Source organism: Nicotiana tomentosiformis, chromosome 1 (genome assembly GCF_000390325.3).
Source record: "Nicotiana tomentosiformis chromosome 1, ASM39032v3, whole genome shotgun sequence".
In the NCBI taxonomy this organism is placed as follows: domain Eukaryota; kingdom Viridiplantae; phylum Streptophyta; class Magnoliopsida; order Solanales; family Solanaceae; genus Nicotiana; species Nicotiana tomentosiformis.
In genome coordinates, this window is record NC_090812.1 from 96470528 (window position 1) to 96496340 (window position 25813).

Sequence of the window (25813 nt, forward strand, 5' to 3'; positions counted from 1 at the left end):
ACAAGTAGAAGCCAACGATAAAAAAGTAGAAACATATAATTCCAGGGTCGACCAGATCCTGGGGCTCCACCAATGATAAAAGGGCTAGATTCGAAAAAATTCATTCAAAAGCCTTTTCCCTCGAGTGCAGCCCCAAACCAATCCCCAAAAAATTCTGTATGCCCGAAATACCCAAATATAACGGAACGACTGACCCCAACGAGCACATCACTTCTTACACGTGTGCCATCAAGGGCAATGATTTGGAAGATGATGAGATCGAATCTGTATTATTAAAAAAAATTCGGTGAAACCCTGTCAAAAGGGGCAATGATATGGTATCATAATTTACCATCTTACTCCATTGATTCTTTTGCTATGCTTGCAGATTGCTTCGTAAAAGCTCATGCCGGAGCCATAAAGGTCGAAACCAGAAAGTCGGAAATGTTCAAGGTAATGCAAAAGGATAACGAGATGCTAAGGGAGTTCGTAGCTCGTTTTCAAATGGAACGAATGGATCTACCACCAGTCACAGACGATTGGGTTGTTCAAGCTTTCACTCAAGGTCTAAATGAGCGGAGCTCGAGGGCTTCGCGGCGGCTGAAGCAAAATCTGATCGAGTTCCCAGTTATTACTTTGACCGATATGCACAATCGATATCAATCCAAAATAAGAGTCGAAGATGACCAGTTGACTTCTAGGACTATTACGAAAAAGCAAAAGTCGACCAGAGATCGATACCAGCCATATAGCGGAAACGATTCTACTACTGAGAATTCGAGGCCTCCTTAAAATCAATCTCGTACACAGGGGGGATTTATCATTGAATGCATCTGTGATGATTATCAAGTTCGGTACAAAGGAAGTTACTTCGTTATTTCATGACAAACAGTGTCTCAGCGGGAAACGTTGTAAGGGCCAAACGGTCAAAATGAACCATGCTTATATAGTTGGCCCGAGCCCTGACGCAAAACATGAATCCATGTATAATGACCTGCAAAGAAAGCTCTCCTCTTTACCGATATTCTATGTTCAAGATTTATTATGCAAACAGGATCGAGTTCGAATCATTCACTCGATTGCCAAGCCTACGGGCTACCTTTAATTTGAGTTCAAGCAATCACTCACTTGACCATTAAGCCTACGGGCTACTTTAACTATTACGCCTACGGGCTACATTGCATCGAATTCGAATCATTCACTCGATTTCCAAGCCTACGGGCTACCTTTATTTCGAGTTCGAGCAATCACTCACTCGACCATTAAGCCTACGGGCAACTTTAACTATTACGCCTACGGGCTACATTGCATCGAGTTTGAATCATTCACTCGATTGCCAAGCCTACGGGCTACCTTTATTTCAAGTTCGAGCAATCACTCACTCGACCATTAAGCCTACGAGCTACTTTAACTATTACGCCTACGGGCTACATTGCATCGAGTTCGAATCATTCGCTCGATTTCCAAGCCTACGGGCCACCTTTATTTCGATTTCGAGCAATCACTCACTCGACCATTAAGCCTACGGGCTACTTTAACTATTATGCCTACGGGCTACATTGTATCGAGTTCGAATCATTCACTCGATTGCCAAGCCTACGAGCTACCTTTATTTCGAGTTCGAGCAATCACTCACTCGACCATTAAGCCTACGGGTTACTTTAACTATTACGCCTACGGGCTACATTGCATCGAGTTCGAATCATTCACTCGATTTCCAAGCCTACGGGCTACCTTTATTTCGAGTTCGAGCAATCACTCACTCGACCATTAAGCCTGCGGGCTACTTTAACTATTACGCCTACGGGCTACATTGCATCGAGTTCGAATCATTCGCTCGATTTCCAAGCCTACGGGCCACCTTTATTTTGAGTTCGAGCAATCACTCACTCGACCATTAAGCCTACGGGATACTTTAACTATTACGCCTACGGGCTACATTGCATCGAGTTCGAATCATTCGCTCGATTTCCAAGCCTACGGGCCACATTTATTTTGAGTTCGAGCAATCACTCACTCGACCATTAAGCCTACGGGCTACTTTAACTATTACGCCTACGGGCTACATTGCATCGAGTTCGAATCATTCGCTCGATTGCCAAGCCTACGGGCCACCTTTATTTCGAGTTCGAGCAATCACTCACTCGACCATTAAGCCTATGGGCTACTTTGACTATTACGCCTACGGGCTATATTGCATCGAGTTTGAATTATTCGCTCGACTGCCAAGTCTACGGGCTACCTTTATTTTGAGTTCGAGCGATCCCTCACTCGACCATTAAGCCTACGGGCTACTTTGACTATTACGCCTGCGGGCTACATTGCATCAAGTTCGAATCATTCACTCGACTGCTAAGACTACGGGCTACCTTTATTTTGAGTTCGAGCCATCACTCGCTCGACTATTACGCCTACGGGCTACATTATTTCGAGCAAAACTACTTATTTCTTCGAATTAAAACAAACACTTGACTATTTAAGCTGAAGGACGCTCGAACCCGATAAAGCAAAGGGGACTACCCATGAGGCCCAAAGGCAACAAAGATTTAAATTCAAACTGTCTATTTAGTTTGAAAGGCCATTTCTCTTCAAAAAAGAAGAAGAAAGATTTGTATTTACAAAAATTTTGTACAGAAGCGGCGAAAACGCCATCAGAAGTTATCCGATTCAAAGCATGTTGGGTCTCGTTGAAAAGACAGGAAGCCCCTCCGCATTCATCACTGATTGATCTTCTCCGGTCACCAAAGACCGAAGGTAACTGGCAATTCCCACCGGGGAAGAAAAAAATCGGGTATCCTCGATAAAGTCGGGGACTATAAAGACACATAAGATGATCGAGCATTACATACTTCATGGTCGGGATCGATAAAAATATCAGTGTATATCTGATCGAGCTGCTGGGAAATCATATCGTTTCTCGCCACATCCTTTTTCGAGAAACGAAGGGACTATTTATATACGGTCGAAATAGATTTCGGCCTTCCTACGTTCGATCGAGTTCGAGTGTTAAGAAGTCGGAATGAGATTTTGGGAGTGAGCTCTGAGGTCGGTACTAACGAACCTCGAGCCCGAAGGTTGCCCGAGGAGGCGGCTCGATAATCCTATCGAGCCCGTGACCGAATCGATTCGCAAGGCACTGCTTCGAGGTCGAAAATGCGCGACGCCCATCTCGAAGGTCGAACTCGATCCAAGACCGAAGGGCCAGACCCAGTAACGAGTTCGAGCTAGTATCGAGCTCACAGACAAGAGCCGTTGCAACCACATCAACAAAGAGAATCTTGGCGGGAATCAAGGAAGAGACAAGTCATCATGGGTCTTCCACTACATGTTTTATTTTATTATTTTTTGGTAATGACCCTCTTCTATAAAAGGGGGAATCCTTGTAAGTTAGAGGAGGTTGAACATAAAAAAGATCACTTCCTCTAGATATTGATAGTAATCCCCTTATGCTTGTTTTACTTATTCATTCTTTTTGCTTATTATTTTCGTTCTTACAGTCAACAATACACATATTTTCATTTCTCTACGCGATTTATATCAAATTGTATCGCATATCCTTAGAACAATCTACAAATTTAACGTTATCTGATTTTTTCGGTAAACAGTTTGGTTTAGTTTTAACTAAAAAAAGTCAAACCGAAATCAAACCAACCCGATATATAATACATTTATATAATTTTTAAAAATATTTTATACATATAAATATTTATTGTAATGTAATTTATAAATATTTCTTAAACTTTTTTACAGTTTTATCTTTTAACGTATTATTTCAAGTTTAAACTTAACATTCTTGAATGGTAAATAAATTTTATAGCACATAAATGTAATAACTCAAACAAAGTTCAAATCAATACTAATGCTAACAAAAGAAATTCAATTCAATACTAGGAATGACGAAAGTGTTGGATAATTATTTTAGTTTTACATCGGTTTATAATGAAAATGCATAACTTAGTTTATCTTTTTCTTTAGTGCTTAGTTATGTAATTAATATTAGTACTTATTAGCTATACTTATTTTAGCATGACCTATATAGTATTTTCAGATTATGTTAATTTTTATTATGGCTTATTAATTAGCAATATTTATTTTATATAATTTTATTATTTTATCTTTGTTATTGAATATTTTTTAGTATAATGCTATAACTAATCTCATATTATTGTGTTAGTTTTTTGGAAAACACATTATATAGTTGTATTTTACTAGGACTTAAGAAATATTTGGAGCACAAGTTATATATTTTATGCTATGAAGACTTTACCGGAAAAAAACCCGAAAAACCCGAGATTAAAAAACCCAACTTTGTTGGTTTGGTTTGGTTTATAAATTTAAAAACCCGACATCATTGATTTGATTTGATAATTAAAAAATCCGAACTAACCCGACCTATGTGCACCCTTACTCCTGACTTATATATACCACAACTATTAACGGAGTCAAACAATTTATTCAAACAACAACAACAACAACAACAACCCAGTATAATCCCACTAGTGGGGTTTGGGGAGAGTAATGTGTACGCAGACCTTACCCCTACCCTGGGATAGAGAGACTGTTTCCAATAGACCCTCGGCATCCTTCCCTCAAACAATTTATTCCTGACTAATTTTAAAATATTATTGTGATTAATAGACTAGTCTTTTTATTGATTTCAAATATGTAAAATATTATTTCAAGCAATTAAATCATCACATATATGTAAGTCAATTATCCTTAAGGTTTTAAGTATGTTGTGTTTTAATTTACAAGTAACAGTTAAATACTTCATAATCCATAAGAAATTGCTGAAATTATGAGTATTCTAGTTTTAAATAAATGCATTTAAGTAGAGTGACCGTGCAGGCAAAGGAGGGACGCAAATTGTCGGAGGAATAGATCATAATAAAATGGGCAATCATCTTGGACCTTGGTCCCTTCACCTTATAGTTTATGCAGAAGTCTTCCCGGCAGAGTTATTATTTTTTTGTTGAAGTAGGTTTAGAATATCTTCTTGTTGGAATAATTCAAGCTTAAATCTCCTCGTTTTGATTAAAAATTACTTAGTTAATAATTAAAAATAGATCGACCCTTCAACAATTTCTGAACCAAACTCAGTTTTAACGTATGCAAGAAACCATATTATTATTTCCAAAAGAAGTCAACTACCAAAGCAGAGATTACTCCCCCAGCCAACTCCTTAGAAATGCTTCTCTTGTTTCTCTTCTTTGTCCAGTTGATTGTGCCAACATTCATTAAGGAAACGGGAAAACAAAGACTTCAAGCATAGGCAGATGCACCTTTTACGACCAAAAGTGCTATTGAAACTATATAGTATCAGATTTTAATTTTTTCAAATATATACATAAGTACTAAGTCCACAGTTATTTATTGTCATAAAAATTGATGACTACACTGGTATTTCGTGTCCATTGATTTAAAATCATGAATCCACCTCCACCTCTGACTTCAAAATTAAATAACTATATCAATATGTATAGATCAAACAAGAGTAAGTAAGTTAGAGCTCGACAAGCATCAATCAGCGCCTTGTATATTTCAAGAAAGGAAACTGACACAAAATACAACAGGTAGTGAAAAGCTTTTAGCACACAACCGGAGAAACTTGTATTATCTTTCTAGCTTGCTTAATATTGCTTCCATTGGAGGTAGTTCCTTCACAATTTGAGACCAGTCAGGTATCCCCTGCAGAGTTGGTCAATATTAAAATCTCACAAAGAATTAAACCAGAAAGGAAAAAGTAAATTATAAACAACACAGACACGAATATTTGTACGCCACTGCAAAGGCATCTTACTTGACTGGTGGATTTTAGAGTCATCAATGACTTTTTTTTTGCTAATTACATATGCGAATAAGCACATAATTGGTTCATAATCAACGGAGCAGAGAAAAGAATTGCAGCACAAAGAATTTTACACGCACTGACTGACCTTTCCTGATCGTCGAACACGACCATCTAGACGAAGTATAATGTAGACATCTTCACCAGGAGTAACACCTTCAGACTTCTGTTGATCCCTTATCCACCTGAAACAGAGTGAGGTTAAACATAATTAATCAATAAGAAATAGGTCTTTCCCGTATGGGCACAAAGAAAAATTTCAGTCGATCAAACTGAGCGCGCCAGGATGTCCTTAAGATAAAAATGCCACAAACATAAATGTCCAAGAAGATGATAAGTAGTTTCAAGTGTATTAAGAAAAGGTTGATACCTTTCCCACTCTACAGGTGAAACGGTCTCCGCCTTGAACCGGATCTCTGACTTCAATTTTGATTTTGCAATTACTGACTGAGTTCTTTGGTCAAAATCTTCCTACAGTAGCAATGGGAGAAAAATAAGAAAACATAAACAGATACATGCAACATTAAGATTATTATTGTATCATGCTTTTTTGAGCAACATGAAACGACTTTCAATAATCAGTAGCGGGCAGGGGCGGATTTAGGGCGGTGGAAGGGGGTTCACCCGAACGCCCTTCGCCGAAATCTGTTTTTTTACCTCTATATATTATGTTTTGAAGCCCCTTGACATAGCTCAAAAGTATAGCTTAATGGTCAAGGGGGTTCAAAATCTTTGTGAAGTCACTAGTTCAATTCCTATTGGCCACAATCTCTTTTAATTTTTGAACTTTTTTTCTTTTTTGAACCCCTTAGTGGAAATCCTGCCTCTGCCACTGGTAGCGGGTAAAAAGATTCTTCTGGACTTTGAGCAAAAAGTAAGCAAGAATCATGAACTTGACGTGCATGCTATAGCATCATGTTGTTTATAATGATCATTAAGTGCTATTAAAAATCTTCAATCTTACCCCTATTGATGGGAGAGAAGCGGCTGCCTTTTGAGGAAGACCAAAACCTTTCTTCTCTATTTTTGTTTCCCTACCTTCACCCCAAATAACAGGAACTAGAAGGACTCCGCGTTTAAGAAGCTCAGAGCGGAATCTCTCAGCATTTCTCATAGCCAGAGAGACTGTCTCCTTCTTCCCAGCCAAAATAACCTAACAAGCAACTGGTCAAACTCCATATAAGAGGAGAAAGTATGTTCCAAGTCAGGAATTTCAAAAAAAGATAGAACAAATACGTAATGGGATATCTTTTTGCTCATTAAAAAAAGGCATTTGTTGCAAACTTAGCAAAATGTGGAACTAACTTTTCTGTCATCATCCTTCCGGCAATATAAATGTGATGGAAAAGCTTTCTTCTTTGTTTAAGAGGAGAGGCAAACCATATCTTTTGATCTATTAAGCAGAATATGTGGCAACAAGAACTAGACATGTGACCCTAGTAAGAGTTGTACAGGACTTGTCATTCTTTAAGTGACAAATTGAAGGACTCCTACTGATGTTTTCCACTCAACTTCTGCTTACTTCTGGAAATTGAAAACAAGAAGAGTAAAGGGGAAGTGGTCTCACTAACAGGCCTCACGGTGTCTCTTAGCTGGACCAGTTCAACAATCCTATTAGTTGAAAGGCGCAAAGGCAACCTTGATAGTGTTTCATCACGTGATATTTGTGCAAGCTGTTCCTCCTCTTTTTTGTTCTCCCAAAGAAACAAAGCCACAAAAACAATAATACCTGCAGAGTGCTGGTTCAAGAGCTTAATCATTTTTAAGAAACAGTTCGTTTCCATTAAGAAGCGTTAATTAATATACCAAGTAAACATCATTTTACAGAACTTCAGAAGTGAACTATACAATCCATAGCAAATGCAGTCATTATTTACCAACGACATTTATAGCAACATTTCCTGCAGTCTCCCCAACATCAGGAGCACCCTCTCCACCTTGAATTGCACGGATTAACCTGGGTATAGTGAAAAATGTAGAAATTCCAGCAGCAGCGGTGAATGCCACATAGAAGAATCTTCTGACCCCTCTAAATGGTGCTTGTACCTCGCTGATGAGCTTAAGGTCTCTACGGAAACTGTACCCTACGTCTTCCCCTCCTAACCTAGCCTGTGAGGTAATAAAAGACTATGAGATTCAGAAATAATGAAGTAAAGCTAGAGCCTTGCTAAGTTAAGATACCGATAACATAATCACATAATCAATTTGATAAAGAACTGAAACGAATTCATACATCCAAGCATGATGATAAATAAAGCACTATATTCATCAGCGGGAAACAAACCTCTTCCTGTAGTTCCTTAAATTCAGGCAATGATCTGAAGGAAGCCAAATCCGGATCATTAAGGATTGTGCCAAACTTTAGGTTATACTCTTTCAAAGCCGTGCGTAAACAGTCAGCAGCTTTCTTTCCTTCCCCTCTTAGTAAATAAAGAAAATAAATAAACATATAAACAAATAATAAAAGAGTGACAAAGAAGAATTAAAAAAGTAAGCTCCTTTGAGATGCTCTTTGAAGTTTCAACATTGTTCTTTGTGATCCTTCCAATGAAACAATTAAGCTAATAACTGTGATTAAGAAATTTTAGGTTCCTTTACTTGCAGTTTACAAGAGAAGAAACTCAGGAGTATGTTTTTCCTCAACATGGCTTCAAACAAATTAATGTTTATCCAGATCAACCACGAAAGAGGCAAAGGAGAAATCTACCTGTAGGCATGGCAGCATGCTTTATTATAAAGAGCAGCTTGAGCCTCGATAGGGGTGGGATCTAAAGTAAGCGCCGTGTCAAACTGCACAAGAGCATCTTTAACCTGGAAAGTTCAAAATTAATGAATCAAGATGGTATGTGTTGCCCATATTGCAGACTGAAATCCAACCTAAAAGGGTCTGTAACCAACTTGCAGGAAAGTTTGTTACACGAACCAAAACACAGAACATTGAGGACACAATTAAGCGGGAAATAAAAAGAAAGGCAAAATGAATAGGTTTAAAATTAGGGAATTGGCAAAAGAAAAACTGTTGATTAAAAGGAAAAAAGAAAATTCAATCAAATAATTGACAAGACATTAGCAAATTGTTTTTACAGTAATAACGGTGAATCAACCTACTAGGAATCAACCTACCAGCTGTTATCCTTAAGCTTGGGATGCAGGATCAAATAGAGATATGCAAGAAACTACAACTCAGACATACAATGAGTACAAGATTATAAATAGAAAAACTCATTGAGTAGGCTAATCTTTTGAGCATCATTCTTTAGCTATGCCCAAGAATAGACATACATTTGTGACACAATGAATGTGAGGGTGAGTGTTTAGTGTTAATTCAGCTCAGCATAAGTGCAACTATTACCATTAGATTTACTCGGAATGGGAAAATTTTGAACATATTTCGGAATACAAGACAAAATAGTACTAATTAACTTGCACGAGTAAAACTAATTTTGCACTGATTATAGGACTCTAAGATTGTATACGGTTAAAACCGATTTTAGTCATTCATACGGGCTGGTCGAAGATAATGGTGTATCGATCAAAGGACATCTGCATAACATACCCGGTCAAAGTACGAAATAGGGACGTCGAGCTCCGAGCTTCAAGACCGGTCAGTGACCTGTTCGATATCTTTATCGAGCATCGAGAACGACCTATGGTAGCTCGATATCATTATCGAGCTCATACCCAAATCAGACTACGAAGCAAGGTAGAGATCATCGAGGATTCGGAGACCGACCAACTTGCACACCAAACACCGAGATCCCCAGGTCAGAATCGAGCCTCGACCAAGGCCGATGGCTCGGTCCAGTATCGAGCTCGAACCAGTATCGAGCTCGCGGACAAAAGTCATTGCAACCGCACCAAGGTAGAGAATCTTAACGGGAATCAAGGAGGAGACAAATCATCATGGGTCCTCCACTATATGTATTATTTTATATTTTGTTGTAGATAGAGCAATGACCCTCTCTTATAAAAAGGGCATCCTTGTAGACAAAAAAGCAACTGGGGACTCATACAAAAAAGAGATATACTTAAGCCTGTGTTCACGGCATCCTACCAAAAATTTTCCTGTTCATCTTTTCTGCTCTCATAGCCAAAATTCTTGTATTGTTGTCTTTGTATCAAAAGATTTTACGTACCCTTAGAACCATATACAAATTCAACGTTATCCGATTTTTCAGGTAAACAGTTTGGCGCCCCCCGTGGGGCTAAGGATAATAGTAATTGTTTGATATAAATCTACAGTACACTCCAGCTTGCAACTTGAAAGTCAACAATGGCTATGCCTATCAACCTCGATGTCGGCCTTCAAGATGAAATCAATAACTTGACACCCAGGGCCGGAAGGCAAATTAACGATGTCACCAAAGCTCAAGTCGAAGTACCGTTAGATGTCAATTCACAAGTGGCTCTTGAGGCAAACAAACATTCCGAACCGGAAAAAAGCGCTCAGGGCGACATTCGATCTATAGCTCGAGACACCCATAACGGGGAGGAGATCGGAGTCAGCTTACGGATGATCTTCGAGATGTTACAAGCCCAACAAGCAGCGATAACCCAGCTACAGAGCCAAAATCACATACGTAGCACACCGGAATCCAACCCACTTCGAGAAATCACCCCGAGAACGGAACCAGCCGTAGAGAAGTCGAATGAACAGGAATCGGGGACTACTCCCGAAATTACCAAGATGTTCGAGGAACTCACTAAACGAGTCGAGGCCAACGAAAAAATCGTAGAAACGTACAATTCCAGGATCGATCAAATCCCGGGAGCTCCACCAATGATAAAAGGGCTAGATTCGAAAAAATTCATTCAAAAGCCTTTCCCTTCGAGTGCGGCCCCAAACCCAATCCCCAAGAGATTTCGTATGCCCGAAATACCCAAATATAACGGAACGACTGACCCCAACGAGCACGTCACTTCTTACATGTTTGCCGTCAAGGGCAATGATTTGGAAGATGATAAGATTGAATCAGTGTTATTGAAAAATTCGGTGAAACCCTGTCAAAAGGGGCTATGGTATGATATCATAATTTACCATCTAACTCTATTGACTCTTTTGCTATGCTTGCGGATTGCTTCGTAAAAGCGCACGCCGGAGCCATTAAAGTCGAAACCAGAAAGTCGGACCTGTTCAAGGTAACCCACAAAAGGATAACGAGTTGCTAAGGGAGTTCGTATCTCGTTTTCAAAGGGAACGAATGGATCTGCCACCGGTCACAGACGATTGGGTTGTTCAAGCTTTCACTCAAGGTCTAAACGAGCGGGGCTTGATGGCGTCACGACGGCTGAAACAAAGTCTGATCGAGTACCCAGCTATTACTTGGACCGATGTGCACAATCGATATCAAGCCAAAATAAGAGTCGAAGATGACTAGTCGATGTCCAGGTCAGCTACAAAAAGAACTACCGAACAAAAATCGGCCGGAGATCGATACCAGCCATATAGCGGAAACAATGCTATTGCTAAGTATCCGAGGCCTCTTTAAAATCAACCTCGCATGGGGGGCTTTACCACTGAACACATCTGTGATGATTATCAAGGTTCAGAGCAAAGGATGTTACTTCGTTATTTCACGACAAACAGTGTCTCAACAAAACAAACAATGCTTATGTAGTTGGCCCGAGCCTGATGCAAAACATGAACACATGTATAATGACTTGAGTAATCAATCTTCTTTATCGATATTTTACGATTAATTATGCAAACAGCATCGAGTTCGAACAAGCATTCACTCGACCACCGAGCCTACGGGCTCTTTTTATTTCGAGTTCGAGCAAAGCGCTCACTCGACTATTACGCCTACGGGCTATTTTGTATCGAGTTCGATCAAGCATTCACTCGACCACCAAGCCTACGGGCTCTTTTTATTTCGAGTTCGAGCAAAGCGCTCACTCGACTATTACGCCTACGGGCTATTTTGTATCGAGTTTGAACAAGCATTCACTCGACCACCGAGCCTACGGACTCTTTCTATTTCGAGTTCGAGCAAAGCGCTCACTCGACTATTATGCCTATGGGCTATTTTGTATCGAGTTCGAACAAGCATTCACTCGACCACCAAGCCTACGGGCTCTTTCTATTTCGAGTTCGAGCAAAGCGCTCACTCGACTATTATGCCTACGGGCTATTTTGTATCGAGTTCGAACAAGCATTCACTCGACCACCAAGCCTACGGGCTCTTTCTATTTCGAGTTCAAGCAAAGCGCTCACTCGACTATTATGCCTATGGGCTACATTGCATCAAGTTCGAATCCTTCACTCGACTGCAAAGCCTACGGGCTGCTTTTACCTCAAGATCAGCACTTACTCGACCATTACACCTACGGGCCACATTATTTCAAGTGAAGATACTCATATCTCCGAATTCAAACGAACAGCTGACTATTTAAAACTGAAGGATGTTCGAGCCTTTCAAAACAAAGGGGACTACCCACAAGGCAACAGAGATTAAAATTCAAGCTATCTACTTAGCCCGTGAGGCTATTTTGCTTCAAAAGAAGAGAAATTTATATTTACAGAGACATCTACTCTGCCAAAAGGTTCTTTATGCGAAAACCAAAAAACGATACCAAAAGAACGCAGACGACCTAAGCACTTAAGTGACTCAATCTTCACCGGAGGTTGTATTTGCAGCACCGTCCTCATCTTCAGACTCCCCCGAATCATCGGAGTCCTCTTCGGGAAAGGCCAACCTCCGAGCTTTGTTCTCTTCCGCCCTGGCAACTTCAATCTCGATCCCAACATCGAAGCCCTGTACTCTTACCTCCTCGAGAGCCTCTCTTCGAGCTTGCCATCTTGCATGTTCGACCATGCTCTCAGCTTTGGTTTGGTTAACCTCGACATCAATCCGGAACTGAGCCACTTTGGCATCAGCTCTTTTATTGGCCTCGATCGCCTCAGATCTAGCCACCTCAAGTTCTTTGGCCGAATTTGCCTTGTCGGAAGTGGCCAAATCCAATCGGTGCTGAAGATCTTTCATCTTTTCGATCAGCCCCGAGGCGTTATCTTTCGCCGATCGAAGTTGGGCATCGGACAGCTCCAACTGAGCTTCAACGGCTTCCTTTTTCGAGGCAAGTATATCCATACACTTTTTGAATTCAGCTGCCTCGGCCAGTAGCGCTTCTACCTGCGAGTTAAGCCGTCCAACCTGCTCGATCCGCTGCCGAACCTGCAGAACCGGATCATTAGTAGTTATCTCTTCTTCATCTTCACTATCATGGAACATTCGGAATACCTGCTCGGCCATTTCCTCATGTCCTTCCCGAGCCGCTGACAAGTCCGCTCGAAGATTTTCACTAAGGTGTCTGTACGAGTCACTTTTCTCAGTAAGGCTCCGAAACTCGGCATCATGCTCCTCCCGGATGCGAAGAAAGGCTTCGTGATGCAACACTGAAGCCTGCGAACAAAAGAAGAAGCATTAAAATTACCAACAAACTCTAATGTAAACCTAATTACCATTAGATTTACCCGATTCAAAGCATGTTGGGCCTCGTTGAAGAGACAACCAGGCCCCACCGCATTCATCACTGATTGATCCTCTTCGGTCATTATGGGCCGAAGGTAACTGGCGACCCCCACGGGGGAAGAAAAAATTCGGGTATCCGCAGGTACGGAAAACTCTATCTTCCGCCTCCGGTCAGGATCAATACTTGGGGTTGGAAATCGGTCCACCAGTTTATAAACCAACGGAGGCGTTAGAACCCGACCACGATGCCTTTTTGGGAACCGCCATTCCACCAATACCAGTAACCTCCTCCGAGGCACCTGATTCGAGCCCCTCCAGAAAACCATGAATATAGGTCGACTCCTGAATACCCTCATAGGACCGATCCTCCAACAAGACGGCGTCTCGAATCATGGCATCCGAAATCTGAGGGGATCCGCCAATGTCAACTGTCCCGAATTCCTCTCTTAAAATATCCTCTGCTGCCCGAGAAGATCCACCCTCGGCTTTCCTCTCTATCAGCTTGGTTCGAGATGGAATAATCTCGGCTTCATTTTGTTCGAGGATTATGGCCAAGTTTCCCTGATTTGCTTCCACCGAATCGGAAAACTGTTGAATCACAACACTAGCCTTTACGCAGGCTAAATTCTCCTCTCCTTTTTCGGGTTCGCCCCTTGAATGGCGGACCGCTTCCGGAAGCACAACACCAGAGCCCCCCTTCGGATTTCGAGATCTTTTAGCCGGTTTCCTCTTCTCCGAGATCGGGGGACTAGGTACGTCTTTTCTCTTCTTTTCCTTTACCTGCTTCAAGACAGGAACGTTTTCGTCACCAGATGGGGCTCTCATGACTACATCTTTCCCAAGTCCTACAAAAAGGAAAATGGGGATTTACCATACGAATCGATGGAAAAGCAAGTCTAAAAAGGATTTACCATGACTACGGCCCTCCCATCGACCCTTTGATAATTCTACCCAAGCACGCTCGGAGTATGGTCTCTGCAACACCAGGCTTTCAACCCATTGCCTAAGGTCCGGGATCGGTTCCGGCACTCGAGCTATGGCTGCGATTAGGAACGAAAAATGGATCAACAAAATAGAAGGCAATCAGCGAAATCAAAACAGGCAAAGGAAAACTTTTGCTCACGGCTCATATTCCATTTCTCAGGAAACGGCAAGTCATCGGCTGGTATCAGGTCCGAGGTTCTGACCTGAACAAAGCGGCCCATCCAACCCCGATCCCGAGTCTCATCAATACTCGAGAATGGCGCTTTGGTTGCTCGGCGAGCAAGCTTGATCAACCCTCCTCGATAAAGTCGGGGACTGTAAAGGCGCATAAGATGGTCGAGGGTGAAGATACGCCCCTCGATCTTGCTCGAAAAAAATCGAAGAAGAATCACTATCCTCCAAAAGGAAGGGTGAATTTGGCCGAGTGTCACGTCGTACCTCTTACAAAAGGCAACGACGACAGGGTCCAGGGGTCCCAACGTGAAAGGATAAGTATAAACACTTAAGAAACCTTCGACGTGGGTAATAATTGATTCATCGGGCGATGGGATTACCACGAGTTTATTATCCCAATTACATTCATGTATAACTTTATCAAGAACTTTTTCGGTAATCAAACATTGGTACCTCGACATCGGCTCACACCGACCCGGTATCGGAGAAGGTTTTTCAATCTTAAAATCACCTACAGTCGAACACCCAATCGGAACGAATTCCTCAAGGCGGGGCTCTCCCACATCCTCACCACCAGAAGGTCGAGAAGAACAAGCGGTCTCTTTTTGCGGAACAAACTTAGACATTTTTGCCATTTGAAAATGTCGTAGACAAAGAATGAGGGTATTTTGGTGCTCTAAGGAAGAATTCTGGGGAACTTGAAAAATTGGGAAGTTTGAAGACATGAAAATAACGAATGGTGGAAGAAAAGGCCATTTATATATTGAAGCAATAACAGTTCAGTATCAGATGTGGCCGACCGCCGCCTGACACATTAAATGCCTCGGTAAAACCAAACTGACGGGATAGCTATCATTTACATCATGGTCGATATCGATGAAAACGTCAGTATATATTTAATCGAGATGTTGGGAAATCATATAGTTTCTCATTAAATTCTTCTCCGAGAAACGAGGAGACTATCTGTATACGGTTAAAACCGATTTTAGTCATTCATACGGGCTGGTCGAAGATAATGGTGTATCGATCAAAGGACATCTGCATAACATGCCCGGTCAAAGTACGAAATAGGGACGTCGAGCTCCGAACTTCAAGACCGGTCAATGACCTGTTCGATATCTTTATTGAGTATCGAGAACGACCTATGGTAGCTCGATATCATTATCGAGCTCATACCCAAATCAGACTACGAAGCAAGGTAGAGATCATCGAGGATACAGAGACCGACCAACTTGCACGCCAAACACCGAGATCCCCAGGTCAGAATCGAGCCTCGACCAAGGCCGATGGCTCGGTCCAGTATCGAGCTCGAACCAGTATCGAGCTCGCGGACAAAAGTCATTGCAACCGCACCAAGGTAGAGAATCTTAACGGGAATCAAGGAGGAGACAAATCATCATGGGTCCTCCACTATATGTATTATTTTATATTTTGTTGTAGATAGAGCAATGACCCTCTCTTATAAAAAGGGCATCCTTGTAGACAAAAAAGCAACTGGGGACTCATACAAAAAAGAGATATACTTAAGCCTGTGTTCACGGCATCCTACCAAAAATTTTCCTGTTCATCTTTTCTGCTCTCATAGCCAAAATTCTTGTATTGTTGTCTTTGTATCAAAAGATTTTACGTACCCTTAGAACCATATACAAATTCAACGTTATCCGATTTTTCGGGTAAACAAAGATACCACCAATGAAAATTGGCTAAGATAGGGTAGAGTTAGCAAAAATAATTTGACCAACCAATTCAGGAGGCTCTCAAAAAGAGTCACACATTGATAGACAAATACAACAAGTAACGAGTACGGAACGGTGCGAACCGCCACTCTAAAAATTTAAGCTGTTAGATATATCGATTTATTTTATGTCTACAACAAGCCGGTACTTCTTCTTTTCCACATACCAAGTAATGAGGAGAGTATGACTGGAAATTGAAACATTTACTATCAAATTGAATTGCATCATAAGACTTAAAACAGTTAGGAAACTGTTATTTGATGTCTGCAACCATGAAACAATTAGACGAATTACAGCCATGAAAATGAGAGAGAAGTAGAAAAATACCCGTCCTCTCGAAAACAGGTCAAGGCCCACGTTGACGCAAGACTCAGCAGTGGGAGTACTGGGTTCGCTGACTTGGGCCGACGATGGTGGCGGAGGGGGCGAAGTAGGAGAAGAACAAAAAACTAGTGAGAAACTATTTCTGTTAGGATAATTTAGCCATACTTGTCTTCTTCTGTTAGTAATTGAGAATTTGGTAGATGAAGAAAAGCAGAAATGGAGGTGGTGAGAGGCAAGAGTTGCAGTGGCCATGTCCAGATTTCATTGCATAAGCAGCCCACGACTCAGTTTATCCATACGCACTACGCCTGGACTTCGTGTGGCTTTCATAAAAAGGGTTTATAATATGAATTTACAGCTTGTTTGTATGGTACTTATATTTCGTTTTATAATATATAGTATTGTATTGTATTGCATTATATTGTATTGTTTGATTAATAAAATATTTGAATAGATTGTATCGTTTGCCGTCGTTTCATGATGGCACGCACTAATAATATGAATAATAAACTTGCAACATTACTAAGAAAAAATAGGATACAGAGCAAAATTATTATATAAAAAGTAGGATAAGGAATAAAAATATGATTATTTAACAATAAAGAAGAGCAAGATGAGAGGAAAAAAGTAAAGAAACGACGCCACCATATCAAATCCGTCGTTTCATAAAGTGACATTTTTCGTTGTTACATAATTATGGATTTAACGATACGATATAATAGAATTAAAGTAACAATCAAAACAAACATTATATTTAAAATAACAATACGATACAATACGACAGGTAACAACCATCCAAACAAAGTGTTAGATTATACACATATTACGTAATTCAGTTTAATTAATTATAATAAATTATTACTCAAGTTTTCAAGTTACTATATGATATTTGCTATAAAGAGTTGTTATGATTCAACTGATGTGAAAATTTTATGTATCCTCAGTGTAGAGAACTTAATTAATTTAAATACTTTTATATAAGGAAGTTTATAATTAAAAATTAAAAGACAATCACCATACAAATGTTTTCTCCATAACTATGTATGAATTTTGTTGTAATCTCTATTCTATTTTACACTCAATTTAATATCAAATAATGATACATATATTAACAAGATATGCATTGGATCATCTATATTCTATATATATATATATATATATATATATATATATATATATATTATTAAAAGGAGAGAAAAAAGTTGTCTCCTTAAGCCAAGTGGCATCCTAGAAAAAAGCCACATTGCATAAGTAGTTAATAATTAGTTATTTAGATAATAATTAGTTATTGGCTATTGTTTTTGAATTTAAATATCTATAAAATAATAAAATAAAATATTTTATAAAATTGGAGAGTAGTTTCAACTTGAAGTTTTTAAATTAATTTAAATAAAAAACTAAAATTACAAAAAATAAAAAACTGCCAATTCAAAATTTCTTTGTTTTTTTTTTAAATAATTTTTTTTCTTTTTTAAAATAAAAAGTTTATTTATTCGGAAAATATTATTGAGAATAATAAAAATATATATATCTATATATTATTAAAAAGAGAGGAAAAAGTCATCTCCTTAAGCCAAGTGGCAGCCTAAAAAAAAGTCACATGGCATAAGTAGTTAATAATTAGTTATTGGTTATTATTTTTGAATTTAAATATCTATAAAATAATAAAATAAAATATTTTATAATAAAAAAACAAAAGTTAAAAAAAAGTGTCCATTCAAATTAGAGAGTAGTTTCAAGTTGGAGTTTTTAGATTATTTTAAAATAAAAAATTAAAATTACAAAAAATAAAAAATTGCCAATTCAAAATCTATTTGTTTTTTATTAATTTTTGTTTTTATTTTCAAATGTATAAAGTTTATTTATTTAAAATCTATTATTGAGAATAATAGAATAAAATATAAAATATAAAAACATATATCTTCTATTATATTATAAAAAGAAAATAGCATACAAAAATTTAAATAAAGTAATATGCTAATAAAAGTTTCTATTAACAATGCAATAATACTAAATATTGGATAATATAATAAAAAAAATACAAAACAAAAAAGTTATTTGATGCCTATATAAGTCTCTTTAATTTAATAGAAAATTTATTCATTAAAATTCAAATAATTTTATCGAGAACAATAGGATAAAATTTAAAATAAAAAAATATTTCAAGAGTAATAAAATATATATCTTCTATTTTATTATAAAAAGAAAGTAGTAGACAAAAATATTAAACTAAGTAATATGATAATATTCTATTTACAATGCAATAATACTAAATATTGGATAATATAATAAAGAAAAATGCAGAACAAAGTAGCTATTCAATGACTATACAACTCTTTTTAATTTAATAGAGATTTTATTCATTAAAATTCAAATAATATTATTGAGAACAATAGGATGAAATTTAAAATAAAAAATATTTCAAGAGTAATAAAATATATATCTTCTATTATATTACAAAAAGAAAGTCGTAGACAAAAACATTAAACAAAGTAATATGCTAATAAAAATTTCTATTAACAATGTAAAAATACTAAATATTGGATAAGTATAATAAAGAAAAATATAGAACAAAAAGGTTATTCAATGACTATATAAGTCTCTTTAATTTAATAGAGATTTTATTCATTAAAATTCAGATAATATTACTGACAACAACATAATAAAATTTAAAATAAAAAATATTTCAATATTAATAAAATATATATATATATATATATATATATATATATATATATATATATATATATATATATCTTCTCTTATATTATAAAAAGAAAGCGAGCAGACAAAAATATTAAACAAAGTAATTTGGTAATAAAAATTTCTATTAACAATGTAAAAATACTAAACATTGGATAATAGAATAAAGAAAAATATAGAACAAAAGGGTTATTCAATGACTATATAAGTCCCTTTAATTTAATAGAGATTTTATTATTGGGTATATCATATTGACAAATAAGATGACAATTAAAATTTATTAAAGCAATACGATATAATATGTTCAAACAAGCCCGATCATAATTTAATTAAATTAATATTATTCGTGCATCGCGCGGGTACGACTACTAATTTAAATGAATAACATGATCCTTTAGACTTATTTAGGTAAAAGATGAGTTTTTATATATTTGATTTTTAAAATATGAATTTTGAGATTTTCATTTGTACATCTCATATTTAAGTTTTCTCGCTTTGATTTTTTTCCTCTACAATATTTCCTTACTTGATACTTATAACTAGAAGATTATAAAATTTATTTATTTCTTACATTAATTATTTTTTACCACATGAAATAACAAAATCAATCTTGGACTGGATAAACTTTTAGTATCGATCACAAGTATTATTGGAAAAATATATATTTATCCTATTAAAATTTAAATATATATTTTAGATTATACATCATCTATTTTGTAACGACCCGACTTGTCGTTTTGAACATTTACCCTCCTTTCACCTATTTTAAGTCTTGAATAGCTTCATATGATATATTATGACGTGTGTGAATCGTCGGATTTGATGTTTTAGGTGTTTCAGAATTAGTTCGGAAGAACAAATTTCATGTTGGAAGCTTAAATGAAAAGGGTTGACCGAAGTTTGACTTTTATACAAACGACTCCGTAATGGAGTTTTGATGGTTCCAATTACTCTGTATAGTGATTTTGGACTTAGGAGTGTGTCCGGATATTTATTTGGAAGTCAGTAGTTAATTTTGGCTTGAAATGGTGAAAGTTGGAAATATAAGGTTTGAAAGTTTGACCGGGAATTGACTTTATTGATATCGGGGTCGGAATACAGTTCTGAAAATTCTGATAAGTCTGTTATGTTATTTATGACTTGTGTACAAAATTTGAGGTCAATCGAACTTGATTTGATAGGTTTCGGCATCAAATGTAGAATTTGAAATTCGGAAGTTCATAAGTTTCTTAGGCTTGAATAGATGCGTGATTTATGATTTTGAGATTTGGTACCTTGGGGTAATTCTTGAATAAATCTTGTGTGAAAGTGGTGGTTGCCGAAATAACCTTGACCAAGGTGAAATAGAAAAGATTTCCCGTTACCAGCGCCCAGGGTAGCGTGGGGCGCTAGCCCCAACGCTGGGATTTTTGAGGTTCTGGAAACAGGGGCACATGTAGCGCCCTACGCCATCTGTGGTGCTCGAAATATTAAATACTCACTTCGGGGTTCATTTTTTCTCATTCCTCTTGGCCGAATTTTGGGAGTTTCCTCCACTCTCTTAAGACCTCCATGCTCCAACTCCTCACATCTCCAAGGTGAGTAATCCCTACTAATTTTGTGTTTCATTCTATCATTTCTACTCAAGAACTAACACAATCCACCATGAAATCCTTAGATCTTTGATAGTAGGCTATAACTATGTAGTTTGGCCACTATTTGCACTCTAAATTGGCTGCACTTCACTGATGTTTGAGCGTTAAATGATAGTAAATTGCTCTGATTGAGTATTTTTTATGCTTTGCAAGAGCAATTCTGGGCTACAATAAGGTTAAGGAGCGTTTTGAGATAATATGGAGCGTTGAAGGCCAAGTAAAGGCTTATGGAGTAAATTGGGAGTTTGTTCGAGGATCGAAGGAGGTTAGCGCATTTAAAAAGAAGAACAAAGAAGAGTGCAGAAAATCGCCCAGGTACGCGGCCGCGCACTGGGCCGCGCAAGTCAGGCAGAAACTGGACAAAGTGCGCGGCTAGATGCGCGGTCACCTGCCCAGGTGCGCAGCCGCGCATGTCCTTCCGAGAAAATTTATTCCAGGGCTAAAATTATAATTTTAGAGGCGACTGTCCTTGATCTATATGAAGCCCAGCTCGCCCAAAAAGAGGGTATCTTGGTTTTTAGAAGAATTTTGAAGGCAAGAACAGGCAAGGATCAAGACGGAAGATTCGGAAACGAGTTTTTATCTTTCTTTCTCCCTTTTTTATCATTGATGATAAATTCTTATGTTGTGATTGTTAAAACAATTATGAGTAGCTAAACTCTTCATTCTAGAGTTTTGATAGAACCTTTTGTAGGATAAATTCTTGTTATGTTTTTATATAATTGAGTCATTGGATTTCTCTACTTGTTCAACTACGTGTTTATTGTTGTTGATTGAATGTCCATCAATTGACTGTGCCTATTTAGTATGTATTGCTTGGAAAATGGTACATATTTAGGTAGTTGTTGAACAATATCACTCCTAACGTATGTGAGGAATCAATACGAAGGGTTTAAAGGTAGGAATAGGAATGACTAAACCTTGGTGCGATCTTAGTGACCAGTAAACTAGTGCCAACTAATGTAGTTTGAAGAATATATCTAGTAAATTGTGGTAGTTGCTCGGAAGAGAATTATGACACCCGAAGTACTCACGATCCGTAGAGAATACTTAGGTGAAATTATAGAAGGCATAGCGGGAAGGATTTCGACAATTGGAGAAATCATAACTCTTGACCTCTTTAATCTTGTCTCAAATTTCATCCTTGTTAGTTGATAATTTTACTGCTTTATAATAGTTGTTAGTTAATTAGTTAGAAATAAATATTATAATCTCTATAATTAGAAAATTGTTTGGACTTGTATTTCTTAGCAATATTGAAGAGCTGTAGCTAAGCCTTAGTTATCTGTGGGATTCGACTCCGGACTTGTAAACTGGATTATATTTGCAACAACCGCTTAGTCCTTTTTATAAGGCATAGTTGGGCGTGATCAAATTTTATCGCCGTTGCCGGGGAGCTAACGGTATGGCTGTAGGTGTACATATTGCTAGGTTTCAAGTTTGAACTTTATTTTGTTTTATTTTTTATTTTATTTTTTTTATTTTTTTATTTTATTCTACTTGTTGATTTGAGAAACATGACATCTTGGAATTATGGGAGTTTAGGTGTTGGTAATTCTACTATTGATCCTTATGCATATTGTGGAGGAAACCACCCATTGCAAAATTATCAAAATATTTTCGAGAGCGAGTAATGTGCACCCACTAAATCTTATGTGTGGAATGTGTGTGATATGTGTGGTGGTCAAGATGGTCAGTTTCATGATTGTGCTTATATTTCTTATCTTCCCCCAACCCCTTACTTTGCAAGTTCTTCTTTTTCTTGTAAAGTTAATAGGAACAAAGAACCCAGGGATGATGATCTAAAAGAGATCAAGGATATACTAAGGTGCCTTGTGGAACAAGATAATGAGAAACAACTGCACATACAAAGGCAAGATGCTGCTATTCGCAACTTGGAGGCACAAGTAAGTCAACTAGTTGAAGCATTTAATACTCAACAAGACAATATTGTGGATAGTAGCCAAGAAGAGCATGAATTAGATGCTGAAATTGAGGTGCAAATGGAGAAGGTTAGAGTAGAAAACCAACAATCTAACCAACTAGAATTTGAAGATGTCGATGTTGAAGAAGTATTACTAAAGTCAACCGGGGACATTGAAGATAAAAATTTAGTTGCCTCTAGTGTGATTGGTGATGAAGAGGTTAAAAATCTTGAAGTTCATGTATTTGAGCACGTTGGACCTCATTCCAAACACTTCTCTACATTATGTTCGGATGGTGAAATGGAAATTGATCTGTATGAGCCAATGCAAGAGTCAAAGGAAGAGGTAGATGAGCTCTATATTCTGAAATTTTCAAGGCTGTCTAGGCAAAGTGACACCCCTCGGTTGAAAGCCAAAAAGTTCATAAAGAATCATTTGATTTTTGGATCGCAACAATTTGTATCGCCCCAAGAGCATGATCATAGAGAAGAATCAAAACTTGGGGTCCAATTCATAAGTTCAAGGTGGAGGCAAAAAGTAGTTCAAGTCGTGCCGCGACGTTAAATCGGGAGCTTGTTGGGAGGCAACCCATCTTTACTGCTTTCTCTTATTTTTATTTTTTATCTTATTATTGTTGTAGTGTTTATTTTTGTTTTGTAGGATTGTAAGCATAGGAGGCAAATCCATTGGAAGAGTGCAAAAGCGAGTTAGATGGTGAGAACTAAGTGTGGGGTGCCCACACAAATGATCATGCTTGGGGGAAGTCTGAGTACCCGTGAGCCATTATTGCATCGGCCTTTGGCCTTTCAGGGAGTTTCTTATCCACCCTCATTATTGTTTTGCTTTATTTGTGCATTGGACATACTGCACTCTTTTAAGTGTAGGGTGGGAGAATTCTCTAGATAATTAGTAGTAGGATATAGAAAGATGTTAACTTCTTATTTTTATTTTTGTAGTTGTGTAGTATTTTAGTAGCTATGAAAAATTGAAAAAAAAGTAGAAAAAAATTGGACCTTTCCCGACGATGGATCTCCTAGACAGTTTTCTTGAGGGATTTAAGTCTAAAGAAAAGGACAAAAAGATTTTCTTTATAGGTTGTGTAGTAGTTTCCCCTTGGTTTTTCTTTGTGTCGTGGTTCTTTTCCAAGGGTTTCGTTTGAACCAGGTGTAGTTAATTTTTTGTTTTTTAGAAGTAGGAACCCGTGGGCTATGGGCTAAAATGAAAACAGGGTCTCTCAACTTCGTTATGCCTTGGGAATAGCGAGTGATGTAGTGTGACGCTTAGACTCAGTTGTTGACTCTTGTATATATGCCTTAAATTATATGTTCTTAACTTGGCTTAAGTGCTTTGACTAGAGTGTTTTGATGATCCAATCTTGATGAGTCATGTGCCATGTGTGTGTGAGGTTTGTTATATTATGTGCATTGCATTTGATGTCTAGAACTTGCCCCGTGTGTTTGCAAAGCGAAATAGTAGTTTTGTTCAGTCTTGGAAGTTATATAGGCGTTTCTTTGTTGAGCCAGATATGTATATTTTACCCGCCTAATTGTTATGTATCGTAGTTAAACCCTTTGAGCCTGTAATCTTGTTTCTTTGACAACCACATTACAAGCCTTACCCCTTTGTTTGAGTTAACCATCTATTTGAATCTTTTAACCTCTCATGAGCACTTGAATTATTATGAACTTTGTAAAAGTTAAAGTGTGGGGTGGTTGGTTTGGATTTTGAGTGGAACTAATAAAATAAGGAGAAAGGTGCACTGTTTTGAAAAAGTAAGAGCCACTTGAATTGAAAAAGAAAGAAAAGAAAACAAAATAGTTGTATTGCTGTGAAAAAAAAGTATTCCTTGATAAGTGGTGAAGCTTGATGTAAGTGTGCTTAAATAATTGGGAGTTAATGTATATTGATTTGAAGGCGGAGTATGGTTTGACATAAGTATGGGGTTCCGACTGCTAAAGTGTATGTATTAAAGTACTTAAGGAGGTGTCGTCACTCTTATATCTAAATGTATCATACCCGTCCCGCAGCCTACATTACAACTAGTTAAAAGTCCTACTTGATCCTTGACTGAATAAACTCAATTAGTAGAGTGGTACACTACGGGCAAGCCTATGGTGCATTTTTTTGTGGCGCATGAATGTCGTTTATGAGAGTGAGTGAATTCTGTCTATCTTAAAGTTCCTAATTGTTCGTGAATTTTATTAATTGTGGAACGATTCTCTTTTGTTGTGGGAGGGCACTTGATTCATGAAGGAAAGGTAATTCTTAACCTCTGTGTTAGAGTAAGTGAGTAAGTTGTGAATAATGCGTGATGCTTGTGAGTCAATTCTTGAGGTGAAGATATTACACTACTGTGCTGGGTCTATTTGAAATATTCTTGGTATCATGAGTTAGGAAAGTCGCTTAGTGAGGTTGTGCCTATGTAAAGTGTGGTTTGTTTGCTCGGGGACGAGCAATGGTTTAAGTGTGGCGTATTGATAGTAGGTTATAACTATGTAGTTTGGCCACTATTTGCACTCTAAATTGGCTGCACTTCACTGATGTTTGAGCATTAAATAATAGTAAATTGCTCTGATTGAGTATTTTATGCTTTGCAGGAGCAATTCCGGGATACAATGAGGTTAAGGAGCGTTTTGAGATAATATGGAGCGTTGAAGGACAAGTAAAGGCTTATGGAGTAAATTGGGAGTTTGTTCGAGGATCGAAGGAGGTTAGCGCATTTAAAAAAAAGAACAAATAAGAGTACAAAAAATTGCCTAGGTGCGCGGCCGCGCAAGTCAGGCAAAAACTGGCCAAAGTGCGCGGCCAGATGCGCGGTCACCTGCCCAGGTGCGCGGCCGCGCACGTCCTTCCGAGAAAAATTATTCCATGGCTAAAATTATAATTTTAGAGGCGACTGTCCTTGACCTATATGAAGCCCAGCTCGCCCAAAAAGAGGGTATCTTGGTTTTTAGAAGAATTTTGAAGGCAAGAACAGGCAAGGAGCAAGACGGAAGATTCGGAATGAGTTTTTGTCTTTCTTTCTCCCTTTTTTATC

The 25813-nt window shown here is 37.9% G+C and overlaps 1 protein-coding gene across 1 annotated transcript; it reads right to left on the reverse strand.

The window, feature by feature from the left end:
- Positions 1–5262: 5262 nt before the first annotated feature.
- On the reverse strand, positions 5263–16851 carry LOC104099173 (protein LOW PSII ACCUMULATION 1, chloroplastic). Its single transcript, XM_009606085.4, has 9 exons — positions 16518–16851; positions 8535–8638; positions 8112–8247; positions 7705–7936; positions 7399–7556; positions 6792–6980; positions 6198–6298; positions 5916–6012; positions 5263–5667 (listed from the first exon to the last, which is right to left on the reverse strand). The coding sequence occupies exons 1-9, from the start codon at positions 16764–16766 to the stop codon at positions 5593–5595; spliced, it is 1341 nt and encodes a 446-aa protein (XP_009604380.1). The 5' UTR covers positions 16767–16851; the 3' UTR covers positions 5263–5592.
- Between the last annotated feature and the right edge of the window lie 8962 nt (positions 16852–25813).